The sequence below is a fragment of the Dama dama genome, chromosome 4, assembly GCF_033118175.1.
Source record: "Dama dama isolate Ldn47 chromosome 4, ASM3311817v1, whole genome shotgun sequence".
In the NCBI taxonomy this organism is placed as follows: domain Eukaryota; kingdom Metazoa; phylum Chordata; class Mammalia; order Artiodactyla; family Cervidae; genus Dama; species Dama dama.
This window is the reverse complement of record NC_083684.1, coordinates 40,803,430-40,820,504: the sequence shown is the minus strand read 5'-3', so window position 1 is coordinate 40,820,504 and position 17,075 is coordinate 40,803,430. Positions and strand designations below refer to the sequence as shown.

The following is a 17,075-nucleotide window of genomic DNA, read 5'->3' as shown; positions in this document are numbered from 1 at the left end:
CACCTTTGGAGAGCCTCCCTAGACAAGTCAGCCTCCTTGAGGCCTTTAGAGACCTCACACTTGCAAGCCAAGGGAACAGCACCCCAATGTCCAAGAGACAGACCTTCTAGATGCTCTAGTCTTGTCTTTCAACAAGACACAGACTTCTAAGGAAGCCTGCTGTGACCTCCTCAGAAGGCCTAGACCCATCCCTCAATGTGGCCAAAAGGGCTGGGTGTGCAACAAAGAGGAAGGAAAACAGAGACTCCCGAGCCCCAGGCATGCCAGTCATCATGCACGGCAGTTATTCCCTAGGGCACAGATCTTGGGGGGAGAATTACTCAACTACCCAATTTGGCCCCAAGATGTTTCAGAGACTCTAGGAACATCCAGATGGCTGGCTATACTAACTTGCACACAGGCACAAAGGTTCTAGGTCAGCTGCCTAAGATTCACCCAGGGCACTTCTTAAAAATATACCTTGTTCTCTGTTTGATTTTTTACCTGCACCACACAGGATCTTAGTTTTCTGACCAGGGATTGAACCTGGGCCCTCAGCTGTGAAAGCACGGAGTCCTAACCACTGAACTACCAGAGAATTCCCCAAAACACACCTTTTTCAACTCCAAACCAACCAGAGTTGGATGGGTTGAGATGGGAGTCTCAGCTCTTCGGGTGACTGTAAACACAGCCAAGTTTAGAGAAAGACGCCCTAGAGAACTGGGCTGTCTAATGATGGAGACATCCTTGGCGAAGGACACCTCAAGGCTTCTCTAAAGGGTCAGGGGACCTTGGAAGGCCTGTAACCCTCATTGCCAACCTGCTGTGGTCTAGGAATGAAAAACTCTCTAAAGTCAACATGCACAAAAGTCAGTGCCATCTTTGCAATGTTTTAATATTTTTGCTGAGACCTGACTCTGGGAGGGAATGCTAAATAAGAGCAAGTCCAGGTGAAAAGTAAAGGCTGCAAAATAACCACTCATTTCCAGACCCCATCTCCCCACCACATACACCTCTCACCCCTCTCAAGAAGGGCTGAGCCCTCCTCCCCACTGCCTGCGGTCACACACCAAAAACAGGAACCAGGGTTCACTATCTTGATCACTTTTATGACCCAATTACAACCCAAGTTTCAAAAGCTCCTAGGCCCTTGGCTGACATCTTGCAATACTCCCCACCTCCACAAAGGGATGGAGGCCCAAGAAACCTGAGAACAGATTTCTCGTTCTCATTGACACAGTCCAGGAGGTACACAGAAAGAGCTGAGCAGTAAAGCTAATGGAGTCCCCATGTTCCATGTTTTTCTCACGGAACCCAGGGGAACTCCCAGAGTCACCCACCCTCCTTCCTACCTGGGAGTCTCCTTACCCTGGCACAGTTTAACAAGGCCCATGACAATGATGGCAATGAGTGCCAGGACCTTGGCGTAAGTGAACGTGTCCTGCACACGTGTGCCCCACTTGACGTAGGCACAGTTCACAAATGTCAGCAGACCTAGGAAGAAAACCACAAAGTCAGCAGCAGGTGTGAGACGAGGGCACCGACACCCAGTCTCTCTTTACAAAGCACATCATTTGTATCCTGTCTGCCTAAGGCAAAGAGGCCAAAGGACTGGTCAGAACCAGGAGAACAGGCTAACAGGGTATATCTTCTATCTGCCCCAGCTGAGAGGAGAACATATACCACTGTGAACAAGATATAAAGGCATGTACTACCACATATTCATACATTCTGACAGCCAGAACCATTTTTGGAAATTCCTCCCAAGCCCATGAATGGTGAACTTTACCCACGCTTCCCCACTGAGACTCCCAAAGTTTTAAACCCTCTGGGGCATTAGAGAATGGGGACAAGAGAGGTCCAACAACAACAAATAAGGTCAATTTAAATGCAGGTGGCGGGTCACCCAGGAATTAGACAGGCAATGTTTTGTATGTAATTATCTTTAAAAAGTCTGTCATGTCATGTGCCTGACAATTTCACATACATCCTCTTAATTAATTCTCACAACCACAACACAGACATTCCTATTCCCATTTTCTGGATGAGGAAACCTGAGGTTGAGAGAAGCCAGCTAGCATTCCCAAGCTCACATGGCCCCCACTGACCTCCCCCACCCCCATTCCCATCCAAACATCCTAATTCTCAGGCCTGTGGAGACGTGGACTTGCATCAGCACTGCTGGCTTTATGTTTCAGCTCCTCACGCACCTCAGTGATGTCTGGTCCTGTGTTAGGGCTCCCACCACCTAACCCTGCTATACAGGGACTGCTCTAAGCCATGCAGAGAACGTGAGAACAATATCCAAGGGGCTCCACAGTGACACCTCTAAGTAATGCCCCCTAGCCTCCAAAAATGACTTTTATGGGAGCCTCAAATGTTATTACAAAATTTGGGGGCCCACCCTCCTGGCCCTATCTGCCTACTTCTACCCTCACTGTGCACTCTCCTGCAGCAGACCCTCTGTACTGATGCTGTATATACACATAAGGGAAATGTTCTCCCCTCCTCCTCCTGCCTTAACCAACAGCAAGTCCCACTTTCAAGGTCTTACTCAGTCCTCACTTCCTCTGCAAAACCTTGCCCAAATACATCAGCCAGGTCCTGCCTGAACTCTCTCTCCCTGAACCTACCATGTTCTCAATTCACAGCACAACTTAGAACTGCATGCGATGGCCACAGGGACACCTGTCACAGCAAGGTCCCTCTCTCTGCCTCAGGCATTTGGGTGGTACTTCCAAGGAGATCACAAATTCTTAGTGGGAAACAAAAGCATACGGTTTTCTTAAGCTTATTGCCAAGCAAATATAGGAACTGATGAACCGAGGTTGGAATCAAAATGGTGATGAATTTCATTTAACTGCCAATCCCCTGAAGCAAGGCAACTTTCAGAAACTTGGACATTCCTCCACGCAAATGGAAAGGAGAGCCATTGGCAAATGTGTGGTTATAAACATGAGTGGCTGAACAGCCTCCACAGGGCACTTAAAGAGCTTGCACGCAGTACTCTGGCAAATGACACAGGTGCTTACTAGTTAGTCATAAAGACGTGTGGCAGCAGGGGTCAAATAATGGCCAAAAGGGAGGGGAGAAGACCAAAAGAATGCACCCTGCCAGGCAGGTCTTTCCAAGGACCTTCCCTGCTAATCCAAGTTCATTGTGGGGAGCTAAGCCTAGATCAACTAATGAGGATTACCTAGTTTACAGCCACCAGTAATCCAGACTCCTGTGCAATAGAGTCAGCATATTTTGAAGTAACTGCCAGCCCCCTTCTTGGGAACTGCTCCCCCTACTCTATCATGGCTGGTAGAACCCAACTGGACCCAAGCTGAGCCTATTCGATCAACTCTGCCAAAAATATGGAGTTTGGATGCCAAGAGACTGAACCTAGCAAACAGCAGCTGGGTCAGGAGCAAGTAAAAATCACATACAAGCCCTTGTAATAGCGGAAGAAAAGCCACAAAAAGCAGAGGAAGGAAGCGGGACTACAAAAAGAAGTGACAGCAGTCTGTGAGGAGCTGTGCAGCTTGTGAGAAAAAAAGACTGATGAAAAGACACAGAAATACACACAAAACAGAGGTGGAGGAGAGACAATGAGGAGGAGGCAGAGACAAAGAGAAAGAGACAAAAAAAGAGACAGAGACAGAAAGATGGCCACACACGTGGACAAAAAGGCTGTCTCACAACGTCCTGGCTGCGCTTACTGTGCTCTGGCTTCCACCACCAAGATGCGCCTGCAGGACGGGGAGAGAAGCTCACAGATCCCTTGGCCAGGCACCCTCTCCTCCGGCTTCTGCTCCTCCTCCTTCCCTCCATCCTGCTACAAACTGCCCCCATGGCTTGGTCCTCTGTGCACACAGGGGAAATTCAACAAGTAAAAGCATCACCTCATGGCAGCTCCTGCAGAGCCCCTACTCAAAGGCGAGCCGGAAGGATACAGAAGAGCCTGGTCACAGCAGTTGCCTCAGGGAAGAAGACTAAAGTTGACAGGCAGATTTTTTTCACCGTACACCCTTTTGTACTTTGACCTATTTACCATGCACATACACTTCTTTCTCAATAAAAGTACTTCATTTAAAACAACATGTAGCCAGGGAGCAGGGCCAAGAGTAGAGTAAGGTGAGTAAGGAGGCTATGACACAAAAGTGAAGGAGGCACTCACTGTCACGGGATAGCTTGGCAAACCTGCGAGTACTGGCCCCAGGAGCCTCGCTTGCTTCACCGGACTCTCAGCCATGCCAGAGAACACAAAGCTCCAAGAATAGCATACCAAGCAAAAGCCAACTACCTCAAATGTTTTCCTCATTCTAATTAAGAAACAAAATTTCACCATCTGACCCCCATCCCTCCTGCCTCCCAGAACTCCCATTCCCATCCAGCACCAAGGATCCTATCAGAGCTCAAGCACCAGACAACCAGGCTGAGCCTGGAGGCCACAATTCAACAACCACAATGAAAACACCCAAGTCCTCCCTTTTCCCTGATCTCATTTCTTTGCTGAAAACCTGCACCAATGACTGTGGGACCCATGTGAGGGTCTTTTCAGGCTCTCTAGGTGCCTGTTGCTGGGAAATACTCAAAAAGCAGATCCAGACCCAACCCCTGTGTGTGTGTGTGTTTGTCACTCAATCGTGTCCGATTCTTTGTGACCCCATGGACTAAAGCTCACCAGGCTTCTCTGTCCATGGAATTCTCCAGGCAAAAATACTGGAGTGGGTTGACATTCCCTTCTCCAGGAGATCTTCCCAACCAATGGATCTAACCCAGGTCTTCCGCATTGCAGGCAGATTCTTTACCATCTGAGCCACCAGGGAAGCCCCAGACCCAATCCCTAAGCAGAAACAATCCCCAAAGTCTTTGTGGCAAAGATGGCTATGTATCTTCTAATATCTGTTCTTCCATCTTCCCTGAGTAATAGAAATTAAAACTGGAGTCCGGTTGCCCAAAATAAAGATGACATTTCCCAGCCCCTTTTGCAGGCAGGTATGGCCAAGTAACTAAGTGCTTAACCCAGGGATATAAGCAAAGTTTCACATAAATAAGACCTTAGAGGAGTATTTTTGATGGGTGAGAGGTTCCTTTTTTTTTTTTTTTCATTTATTTTTATTAGTTGAAGAGAGGTTCCTTTTTTTGTGTTTCCCATTGGCCACATGCAGACATGACTAGAACTTGAGTGTCCATCCTTAACCATCAGCCAAAAGTCACATGTTGAGAATGGCAGAGCCATAAAACAGAAAGAAGGAACCTGATTCCCTGAAGAATTATGAAGTCATTCTACCAGCCCCACACTGCCTACTTGCCCCATACTGCCTACTTTTAACATGTGAGAGAAATAAATTTCAATATGCTTGAGCCATGTTCCTTTTGGTTTTCAGTTGTTTGAAACCCAAACTAATCCTGATTAATTCATGTGCCCTCAGACAAAACTGCACCTCTTGCTGATAAGGAGATGGCCTAGCATCTGAAGCTGTAGTTCTAGTTATGCTGATTATCACAGCTTCCTTCTCCTATAAGTACTGGAAGGAAAGGGAACCTCCCAATTCCTCCCACAAACAAGCTGGGTATGACGAAGGGGCGTTCAAGGATAGAGTACAGTCCTGAACAACAACGACAAAGTGGGAAAAGAAAACGAAGCAGAAACAAACATCTATGAGTTTCTTAGGAGAGAAATGTTCTACAAGAGTCCAGAAGTAAACCCTTCCAAATGGAGCTCCCAGAATCAGAAGCTGCCTCTGGGCACGTGTATGGATATGTGTATGGATCTGTACTTGCCTTCTAAAAATTTTTTTAATTACACAAGTATACACATTGAGTCTTATTATCAAAACATTCAAACTATATATAGAGTCAGAGTCCAGGACCTTTGAGCAACTGTTGTCAAGACCAGTCCTCCTCAGGCCTGTTACTGTCAGAATATGAAAGCTGTCTATCCGTAACAACAACTGACCAAAATAGGAGACAGCAGCCTTCCTGCTCAGAGTAGAATCTTGCCCAGAAGGAAAAAAAAAAAAAGAACCCTACCCAGGCATGAGTCCAAGATAGCAAAAGGCAATAGGAAGCCATTCAGACACCACACAGTGTTTCCTCACCGCAGTCTCACCCTTGACTATGTCCCTTTCCTTCTTCTTTCCCCTCCTCTCCTCCTTCCTTGTCAGCCTTACCAAATAAACCCTTGGGGACAATGGAGTCTCAGCTGCGAGCAGACCTCTGCTGATGCCAAGTGTCAGTAATGAACTGACTTTCATGTCAGTTCATGGCAAATATTCTTCAATGATGTATTTGAGTTTATATAACAGGATCCCACAAAGATAAATGCACCAAGACCTAAGCCGGAAACACACACTTCGTAGGCAAATCAAGTACTCCTACAATGCTGAGCAGCTGGGTTACCAAGAATACTGCTGGTCACCTGGCCAGAGAAAGGAACTATGAACCTCAAGAAGTGCCATTTGCCCCCACAGTCCCATAAGTGAATTAGAGCCCCAAGCATATTGAGTTCAGTGGGCAGCCTGAGGTCCCACTAACCACAGAAGAGCCCAAGATCCCAGAATATACGAGGAGAATGACAGTTTCTAAATTTCAGCACAATTGACATTTTGGGCCAGAGAAGTCTGTCGTGCGGGGCTGTCCTGTGCATTATAAGATGGTCAGCAGCAGCATCCTTGACCTCTACCCATTAGATGCCAGCAGCATCCCTTCCCAGCAGTTGTGACAACGAAAACTGTCTCCAGACCGAATGTCTCCTGGGGAGCAAACTCACCTCCAATTGAGAACCACGGTTCTGATATAATGAGTAGTTAAGACAATCTGAAATTTTAAAGAAAAACAAAACCTGCTTGGATCTATCCCCCTACCAGTGTAACCTGGGACTGGGGTGGGGGGTTGTCAGAAGACACGATCTAAAACAGCAGTGCCTTCAGGACCCAAGAAGGTAATATAAATGAGCAAAGACAAGTATGTCTGGATACAAAATAAGAGGGAGTGGAGGACTGGGGTGAACAAGAGACTATATGGTTCATTTAGAGGAGTAACCACTATTCAAATGCAACTGATTGTGTCAGGATAGAATATAGGTCCAAGTTTGCCAGAACTCTTGATGTTTCAAGAGAAAGGGCAAGTCCTGATTTTTAAATGTTGGCAAGTAATTCAAAATTGTTTAGAACACTGTATGGCCCAATACATGTGTGAACCAAGTCTGGTCTGTGAGTCATAGGCTTGCAGCTTTAACCTAGAGTTAGCTACATGGAGACTGCCTGGACCCCTTCTTCTAGGATGGAACCTTAACTGTCCACCCTGGCATGGATATAACTTCTTTAGGCAGTCTTCAATAAACAACCTGAATCCCTGTCATATCTCACTTTCAAGATGAACTTAATTCTCCTACCCAAGCCTCACAATGGACTCAGTGAAGATCTTTGTTTTTTGCCCTAATTATGACATAATCGGTTTCTTCCCATGTATATCTCTTGAGGCCAGGCTGCTCTCAGTGCCACCCCTGCCCAAGGAGGCTCCCTCCAGCACAACCCAGCTTAGCTGGATGATACCTTAGCCTGATTCTATACCCTAATTTCGAAGAAAAAAAGTAAACTGAGCCCTAAAATCTAGTCTGTTAGGATGGGTCAAGGTTTTAACAACTTGGCTGCAGCTTTGACAAGTTCCTGCTCTCAGGCCTGCTTTATGGAAAAGCCTTAGTTTCTAGAAAGCAGGTTTTCAGGAATTCAAATACTGAGTAATCTGAGTAAGGTACATTTGAATGAAAGAAGTTACATGATATAACCACATTTTCTAACAGATGAAGACTCTCCTCCAATCAAAAAATTAGCTCCTAGTGTGGAGATAGGCTTCCTAAGCACAAAAAACAATGGGAAAAATCATGAAGAAAAAAAGATTTAACAAATAAAAATCTTCTTTATATGAAAAATGATGTAGAGAAGTGCCCTTTGACTTAGGGCTTCCCAGGCGGCACTGTGTAAAGAATCCGCTTGCCAATGCAGGAGATGTGGGTTCAACCCCTGGGTTGGGAAGATCCCCTGGAGAAGGAAATAGCCTGAAGAATTCTTCTTGCCTGAAGAATCCCATGGACAGAAAAACCTGGCAGTCTACAGTCCATGGGGCTGCAAAGAGTCGGACACAACTGAGCTCTCTGACTTAGTTATTCTTGGAATTCATATTGAAGCCATCACCAGACCAATGCCCAGACACAGGTGCTCAGAAAGAGTACGGATTCATAAAACCTTCTAAAAAGTAACTGGGTAAGACACAAAGAAACTTAAAACAGTTTAATTCTTTAGATACAGGGTTTTCTCTTACATAATTCTACCCTATTAGAATATGAAAAAAACTCTGAAAATGATTTCTACACAAAGATTTCCCATAGCAGCATTATTTTTAATAATAATATTATAAGGCACTCACTACATGCCAGGCAGGGAGAAGTACAATATGTGTACTGATTCATTTATTCCTCACAACAATCTTTTCAGATAGATATTATCAACAAACTGAAAAAAAAAAAACAAACAAAAATCACCTGCCCTATCAGCCAAACAACTGGATGCTGTGGCCATCAAGCCATTACAGCTGCCCCTCAGGGAGCCCTGAGGGAACTCAGGATGAAACAGGATGCCCACCAACTAGCAGGCAGCCACTCCCTGACAGAGTACCCTGAGGAGACTCAGGATGAGAAAGCAGAAGTACATATCAAAGGAAGGATGTTAATGACCCCTGACTTTTCTCATAAATAGAAAAGCACTAAATTCTTTAACCTGGGATATCTGGTTTTCTTTAATTAATAGTAATCTTTTGGGACTTCTCTGGTGATTGAGTGGATAAAATTCTGAGCTTCCACTGCAGTGGGCATGGGTTCAATCCCTGGTCAGAGAACTAAGATCCCACATGCCTCGAGACAAAAAAAAAAAAACAACAAACAGTAATCTTTTGATGTTCCAACTACTGGTCTCTGCTGCAAAAATTCCTATATATCCTGGCTCCTCCCTTACCTCTTCAGAAGCTATCTTGAGATGCTGTGCCCCAGGCTTAAATCCTCAGTTTTGTCTGCCAAATAAAACCTAACTCTCAACATTTAGGTTGCATATTTTTTTTCAGTCAACAGTACAATCAATATTCCCATTTTACAAACGAGATAACTAAGGCAATAGTTAACTATCTCCTCCTAGTTCAGTAGCTACTCAATGGTAAAGCTGGAATCAAACCCAGTATAGCATGGGAGCCTATGATTCCCCAGTCCCCCAACCCATAATTCCCCCAACCCACTCCCTTCCCCATGGCATGCAGGATGTTAGATCCTAGTTTCCTGATCAGGGAGCAAACCATGCCCACTGCAGTGGAAGTGAGGCGTCTCACTGGACTACTGGGGAAGCCCCCCACCACCAGCACTGCCGCCTTTTCTTTGCCAGGCAGAGCAGCTTGCAGGAAGGATCTCAGCTCCCCAACCAGGGACTGAACCCAGGCCACGGCAGCAAAAGCCTAGAATCATAACCACTAGGCCACCAGCAGGGAACTCCTAAAGAGTCTATGATTTTAACCATTACACTGTCTGGAAACTACTTCTGTGTCCCAAACCACGTTTTCTAGCAACAATTGATGAAAGGGATTTAATATTAAAAAATTTTAAATGCAATATACAAATCACAGAGAGTGTGATCATAAGGATTGCTGTGTCCAACTCTTTGCCACTCCATGGACTATAGCCTGCCAGGTTCCTCTGTCCATGGGATTCTCCAGGCAAGAATACTGAAGTAGGTTGCCATTTCCTTTCTGACCCAGGAACTAAATCTATGTCTGCTGCATTGCAGGCTGCATTGTAGCCACCAGGGAAGCTCTGATCTCAAGGGTACTTTTTAAAAATGATGAATAAACAGGAAAAAAAAAAAATACTGGGAGATATTTCACACAATATTTATAGTAACAATAGTTCTCTCAGAGGTAAAATCATGGGTGATTTTAATTTTCTTTTTGCATTTTTCTAATTGTATGGTCTATGCATTATCTTTTAATAAAAAGAAGATATATATAGAACAGAAGATTATATATATAATAAAGTAATATATACTTTATATATATAAATATATAATAGTAAAATATAAAAATAATAATTATATATATAATAAAGTAATATATATATTACTTTAAAAATGTTTAAGGGAGGGAAATTCATGATATACTAAGTTTAAAAAGTATAATATAAAGTTATATACAAAATATGGTTCCAATTCTATAACAGAAAGAAATGTGACTGAACTATTAAAAGTACTCCCATCTTGGGGTAGATTACAGGTGATTTGAGGCTAATTTAATTTTCTTCTTAACAAACATGTTTTCTTTTTTTTTTTTTTAACAAATGATTATCGAAAAATATGGAACACATCGCGAATTTCCGTATCATCCTTGCGAACAAACATGTTTTATAATCAGAAAATTACTGCCTTTTTTAGAGACCTCAGTCAGGCTAGAGACCCCTGGTGAAACCCTATCAGATACACAGCTGAGTAACCACCTTCTCTCCTCCCAGGGCTATCTGTAGACGACTTTCCTTTAATATCTGCCTTTAATAAATTCCTTAAAGTCAGGAAGCACAGCATATTGTACAGTTCTTTACTGCTAACTCCAAGGTACTGTCAGTCTATTTTTAACACTGGATAAACCGCACATACTGCCAAAGTTCTGCAAGCAAAGATATGGAAAAAAACAGTATAATTAAGTGCCTCTGGCAGCACCATGCTAAGGGACACAGGGAATTCTGGGTCACTTCTCAGCTAAAACACTAGCTTTACTGGACTAAGTTCACAATAATCTTCTCTCCCGTCCAGTGATTTCACATAAAATCCCTCCTTACTACCTCATAAGAAAAAGGAAGATAAAGAGAGATCCACTGGGATCTCTCAGGTTCTGTCCTCAGAAATCCAAATACAGGGAAGAAGCCACTTTCCTTACTAGCTGCAGAAGGAGCTTGTTTACACAGTCTGCATAAAGAAATCTGAAACACCAATAGGAAAAAGCCATTTTGGTGTGGTGCCTGCTGCTTAGATCGGCCTGCAGAGAGTAGAAGTTACAGGAAGGAGTGGTTTCACCGTGAGCCGACAGGATAGAAAGTCTTGGGACCCCCATAGTCTAAAGACGACCATTTCCTCACTGATGGCTTTAAACTGTTTTAAGATTAAAAGGGGGGAAGCAAAATAACTTTTTTTTTTGGAGTAGCAGAATAAAGGCCTCAGCACTGAGGGATTTTTCCTGGGTTAAGTTACAACTAGCCATATTGACACCAATCTAAACATCTGACAAGATAAATATAAGGCAATCACCAATCTGTCACGTAGACTAAGGAACAGAAATCAGGGACAGCCAAAAGTGGAAGGAAAGGGAGGCACCAAAAGCCACAGACAGGTTCAAACTTCTCCCATCCCTATCATTTACCCTCACTAATCTCAGGAACAAATGACTTCGGTGAAACTGCTTCTTCAAAAAAGTTAAGATGCCTCTCTTCCCAATACATACACAAAAAAGCAAAATAGGCTGTTCAAATATAAATTACTATTAGCATTGTAAAAATCACCCCCCATACACACTCCTCCAGTAAGCCCTCAGACTTACACATGCAGGCTGCAGCGAGGAGACGGCAGGCCAGGTACGGGGGCTCACAGGTGGGAAAGGAGGGCTGGATGATGTAGTTGGCAAAAGTGATAGCGATGATGGCCTGACCGGTGGGCTCAACAATTAGCAGCGAGGCCCAGAGGCGGATAAAAGCAATGAAGCCCCCAAAGGCCTCAAGAATATAAGCATAGCTGGCTCCAGATTTGGTGATGGTGGTCCCCAGTTCTGCATAGCAAAGGGCACCCACAACAGAGAAAAGCCCACCAACAGCCCAGATGACCAGTGACAACCCATAGGAGGCCGTGTAGACCAGCACACCCTTGGGTGAGACGAAGATTCCTGAGCCGATCATGTTGCCCACTACCAGGCTGACGCCATTCAGCAGAGAGATCTCCTTCTTCAGCTGCATGGTTTCTGTGGCCTGCTGAGGTAGCATGTGGTCACCTTCTTCCTCCCTGGGCTGGCTGGCCTCAGGAATGAGATGGTATGTGGGTGTGGGATTCTCCAGCTCCCTGGCTTCCATGGCAAGTGGTTCTTTCACACCTGTGTTTACTGCAGCCTGGCAAAGAATATAAGTATTGTCAGTCGAGGGTAACGGCTGATAATGCTCTAGTTGAGACCTGCAAAGTAGGCAGATTTCCCTTCCTACCTCTTATGTAGGGACCGTGTGACTCATATACAAACCTAAATACAGTGAGCCTGTCTTCAGTTCCTACCACAGTATACAGAGAAATGGAGGCAGGCTGACCTCCACTGCTCCCAGAGAGACGCCAAAAGGGCTCGGGCGCCATATGATGGTGACTTCCAAAAGGATGCCCAGGGTAGGCTAACATTAGGTTTATCCATAGCATAAATTCTCCCTGAGATGTAGGTTTTGCTCTGTTTTTTGGCTTTTTTTTTTTTTTTTGTGGTACTGCCCAGCTTGTGGAATCTTGGTTCTCCAAGCAGGGATTGAAGCTGGGCCCTCAGCATTGAGAGCCTGGAGTCCATACCATTGGACTGTCAGGCAATTCTCTATTTTGCTCTGTTCTTGCCAACTTAAAACCTGCAAACTTGCCCTGCAGAGAAGACCAAAGTCCCAGCACTAGCTAGCCTGACAGGCCTCTCACTTTCCATGCCGTCTTACCTCTGCCCAAACATAAACAGGCACTTCTGCAGTCTCTAGCCACATGTGGAGAGGTCTATAGCTACTCTCAGGCCAGCAAAGAACAAGAACATGTGATGGGAAGGGCTAGGAAGATGCTAAAGATAAGGGCATAACACTATTGCAGAGACTGGACCAAGGAGAGAAACTCCATGAAAACATATACCCATGTGTCGCTATGTTCACAACACTCACCTTACTTCCCACACTGCTGCTTGCCCGTTCAACACCTTTCTTTTTCAAAAATGCCCTAAAGAGAGGGATAACATAATAAGACCAGATGGAGAAAGAGCATCCAGGGGGCACCCTAATGTGAGACTCATCTGCTATTGGCTTATTTGCTTTCCTCCTCAGAACACCCCTCACTACCGCCTAGGGGTGCAAAGAGATTCCCCCATAACAGGACCCAGAACCTTGACAGCCAAACAAACACCGTAAGGCTCCTCTTATCCACAGATCTGGCATTGGAAGGCAACCTGTAGGGAGATGGTGTGCACACGTACATGTACACACACACACATACACTGCTACTCTTAGATAACAATGGGGCCAGTCCAGAAACCTCAAGGAAGCTGGATCCCATACCAACCTACTGATGAAAAACCCAGAATCTGTCAGAGGAAGGCAAGCACCTTCCTGACCTTGCACTCAGCAAGGCCTTCTCTCTCCCTCAATTCCTGTGCCCTAGGAACTGGGAATTCAGATCCCAACCGCTAGTTCATCTTTCTCATCTTCAGGAGGAAAGAATCTGATAAGCCACTTGATTCCACCCAGGAGGAGTCAGTCCTTTAAGGTCACAGAGATAACTTCCAGGAATAAGAATGGGAACAGTACATCATCTTCCCAGAAGCTTCTTATCTAGTCACAAAAATGGGTATGCTGGAGTCCTGCCTCATGGAGCTCAGAGCAAGTGAACCACAGCCACTCAAGAGTGAGTAGAAAACTCCAATCTCCACAGGACCCACTCAAAACTCCTGCCTTACCTGCCCCAGCCCCACTCCAGAGTCTAGACCTCAGCCCAAGCGAAAAAGCTTCTCTGGGGCCATTAATAACCCTTCCCCCACTCCCAGAGGAGTTGAGCCAGCCTACTTCTGCTTATTATGAGGCCTGGCTTTAAGGCAGCACCACTTTGCCTTTCATTCCTGGCACCAAGCCATGAAGGTGACTCTCTGCAAGCACGTGGGAAAATATTTGTTTTCACATATCTGTCAGGTGAGCACAGATATGCATGAAAACAAAACTAGGAAACACCAGAGGAGCCTACCGTCTCACATGAGAGTCAGGTGAAGGGTCTTCATTCATTAGTGAGTGCTTCCATGTGTATGCTCTATGCATATTAATAAACTTGATTGTTTTTCTCGTCAGTCTGTCTTTTGCCAGTCTAATTTACAACACCCCACCCAAGGAACCTAAAGTGGGTGAAGGGAAAAGGTCTTCTTCTCCCCTCCTTTACATTCCTTAAAAAAAAAAAAGTGTAAAGATACTTAAGTGGCACTTTTTCACTCACCCCAACATGGAGGCAAGCAGAGAAACCTGCTTGCCTATTTATCACCCTACTTATCACTCTAGCTGGCAGGGAGAGGGGCTGGGGCTACCAGGTATTCTATTTGGACTTCTGATACCAGACGTCTATGTTTTCTACCAAACAGTTCTGTAATACCAAGCAGATCTGGTGTCTGCTACAGTTTAATCAACTCTTACACCATCTACCTGGAGGCAGCAACAGATTCCCCAGGTTAAGTGCTCAATCCTACTAAACAGCCCTTTCCCACCCAACTTAAGAGGCCAAATTGCAAGTCCGGTTGTTCCTTTGCTTCTGACCAATTAGCTATGAATTGGAGGTTCTTACTACTCCCTCCTCAGGTTCAATTAATTTGCTAGAGCAACCCACAGAACCCAGGGAAACAGTTTACTTACTAGGTTACCAGTTTATTGTAAAGGCTGTAACTCAGAACAGCCAGATGGAAGAGATGCAGACAGCAAGGTATGAAGAAAGAGGCGTGGAAAGATCTCCAAAACTTGCCCTTTTGGTTTCCCTTTGGATGCTTTATTACAAAGGCAACACTAATCAAATCACTGACCATTGGTGATTGATTCAACCTCCAGACCCTCTCCCTTCCCAAGAGGTCAGACCTCAACTAAAACTTCAAACCCTCTAATCACAGGGTTGGTTGGTTCTTGGGGCAAGCAACCCCCATCCTTAGAGGATCTAGATGCTTCCAAAAATCACTTCATTGACATACTCATGAGTGTTGGAAGAGGCTTGTTATATAAATAACAAAAGACATCCACTTAACCTTTATTGATCTGGAGCTATTTGAGGAACTGGGAACAAAACTAATATTATAACAAAAGATGCCTCTATGGCTCTTATAAGGAAATTTCAGGAGCTGTGTGACAGGAACAGTGGACAAAGACCAAATAAATATTTTATCACGGGGTAGGGGGAGAAAGAGGTAAGCTCATTTCACTGGAAAATGTTAAAACAATATGAAATGTAATTGCCTTGACTTTTAACTTTCACTTAAGATATAGCAAGCTGAGAAAATCATCGCTCCCACTCCAATGTCAAGAAAAACCAGATAATCTACAGAACTATAACTTTTCTTGAAGTTATTAGCGAGATGAGGTCACAGGCCAACCAACAAGACTGAAATTTAAGGAAAAACGAGTACCCCCAGAGAGATGTAAGCTTTGGCTTACCTGTGGCAGAAGGAGAACGATGGAACCACCATACAGGCAAGAAAAAAGAATTCAGGTACAATTTTTAATAAATTGCTAAAGGTCAAGTTTAGTAATTTATTACTAATAACAGTCAAGTAACAGCCATAGACACTCCAAGGGTTTTCTCCAGTGAGACCTCAGTGGGTGCTCACGGGAAATACAGGCAGGCTGGCCTGGAGGAGGAAAGCAGTCACTGCTCTGGGAAAAATACAAAGGTCCACCTGCTCCCTTCTCTAAAGAATACAATCTTAAACCCCTGGGAAATGGGCAAAACTGTCACTCCCAAGGCAGCTGAGACAGAGTGAAAGAAAAATAAAACCACCCTCTTTGGCTGAGGGAGAGGCAGGAAATTCTGGTTCAGACCATAGGAGGTGGCAGGCTCACCCAGAAAGATCCAGTCCCCAGACCCAGGGCAACAGGGCCTGCCTAAGGCTGAGGCTGACCCAAGACAACAGAGAACCCCTCCACTCCCCACCACCAGGTGAGCAAGCATCCAGCAACAAGGCTGTGGGAGACTGTGCACTGAGGCACAGGTGCACAAAGAAGACCTAAAGCTGAGGGTGGAGCATAAACACTGAGAAAAATCCACCCTCAGGGCCAGGGGGCACTTCCCAGGTGGCTCAGTGGTAAAGAATTCACCTGCTAATGCAGGAAGCACAAGAGACACGGGTTTGATCCCTGGGTCAGGAAGATCCCCTGGAGTAGGAAATGGCAACCTGCTCCAGTATTCTTGCCTGGAAAATTCCATGGACAGAGGAGCCTGGTGGCTTACAATCCATGGGGTTCCAAAGAGTCAGAGGTGAGTAAGCACACACACACACACAGGGCAAGGAAACAGCAGAGGAATCTGAAGGGGCTAGTGCACCTAAGGTAACCACAGCAACAACAAAACCCAAACCCAACCCATTTCTGACTCAAACTCCCACATTAACAGGCTAGCAAAAGAAGACCTGTACCCTCTGTCCAGAATAAAGTATATATCTCAGTCTCTACTTTCCCACTTATTTTATCTGGCAATCAGTAACAAATCACAAGCCACCTAAAAAAAGCAAGAAAAACAACCCACTATCAAAAGGCAAATTAATCAACAGGACAAGACTTAGAGATGATCCAGATACTGGAACTATGAGACAGGGAATTGAAAATAACTATGATTAATACATGAAAAGCTTTAATGGAAACATTAGCCAACATGTAGGAACAGAGGTGGAACTTCAGCAGAGAAATGAAAACCTTAAGAATCAGAAGTGGTGGTGGGGGTGGGGGGGGAAGAGCATCTAAGAGTTGTAGGACAGGGAATTCCCTGGCAATCCAGCGATTAGGGTTCTGCACTTCCACTGCAAGGGACACAGGTTTGATCCCACATGCCTCCAGGCACAACCAAAATAAAAACAAAAACAAACAAACAAACAAAAAACAGAAAGAGAATTCTACAATATCAAATGGTCTGAAATAAATATTAAAAATATAATTTTTGCTTATTTTAATTGAATTACAATATATCTAACTACCTAAAGCAAAAACGGTACCAATACAGTGTTAATGCATATATAAAAGTAAAATGTATGACAACAGCACAAAGATAGAAAAAAAGAACTGGGCGTTAAACTATTGTAAG

At 44.6% G+C, this 17,075-nt stretch overlaps 1 protein-coding gene and 1 non-coding gene across 8 annotated transcripts in view; both read right to left on the bottom strand.

The window, feature by feature from the left end:
• SLC7A6 (solute carrier family 7 member 6) overlaps positions 1-17,075 on the bottom strand; it is a 31,555-nt gene that overhangs the window by 10,363 nt on the left and 4,117 nt on the right. For 4 of the 7 annotated variants that reach the window (XM_061138803.1, XM_061138806.1, XM_061138804.1 and 1 more), the window contains exons 3-5: positions 12,929-12,983; positions 11,590-12,148; positions 1,348-1,473 (exon numbers count right to left, since the gene is read on the bottom strand). In XM_061138803.1, coding sequence (XP_060994786.1) covers positions 1,348-1,473; positions 11,590-12,112 — 649 coding nt within the window. In that variant the 5' untranslated portion in view covers positions 12,113-12,148; positions 12,929-12,983. The remainder of the gene's footprint in view (positions 1-1,347; positions 1,474-11,589; positions 12,149-12,928; positions 12,984-17,075) is intronic. The other 3 variants (XM_061138808.1, XM_061138802.1, XM_061138807.1) reach the window with 2 other exon arrangements.
• TRNAE-UUC (transfer RNA glutamic acid (anticodon UUC)) lies at positions 505-577 on the bottom strand. The gene has a single exon. It is a non-coding gene; the product is annotated as a tRNA-Glu (tRNA).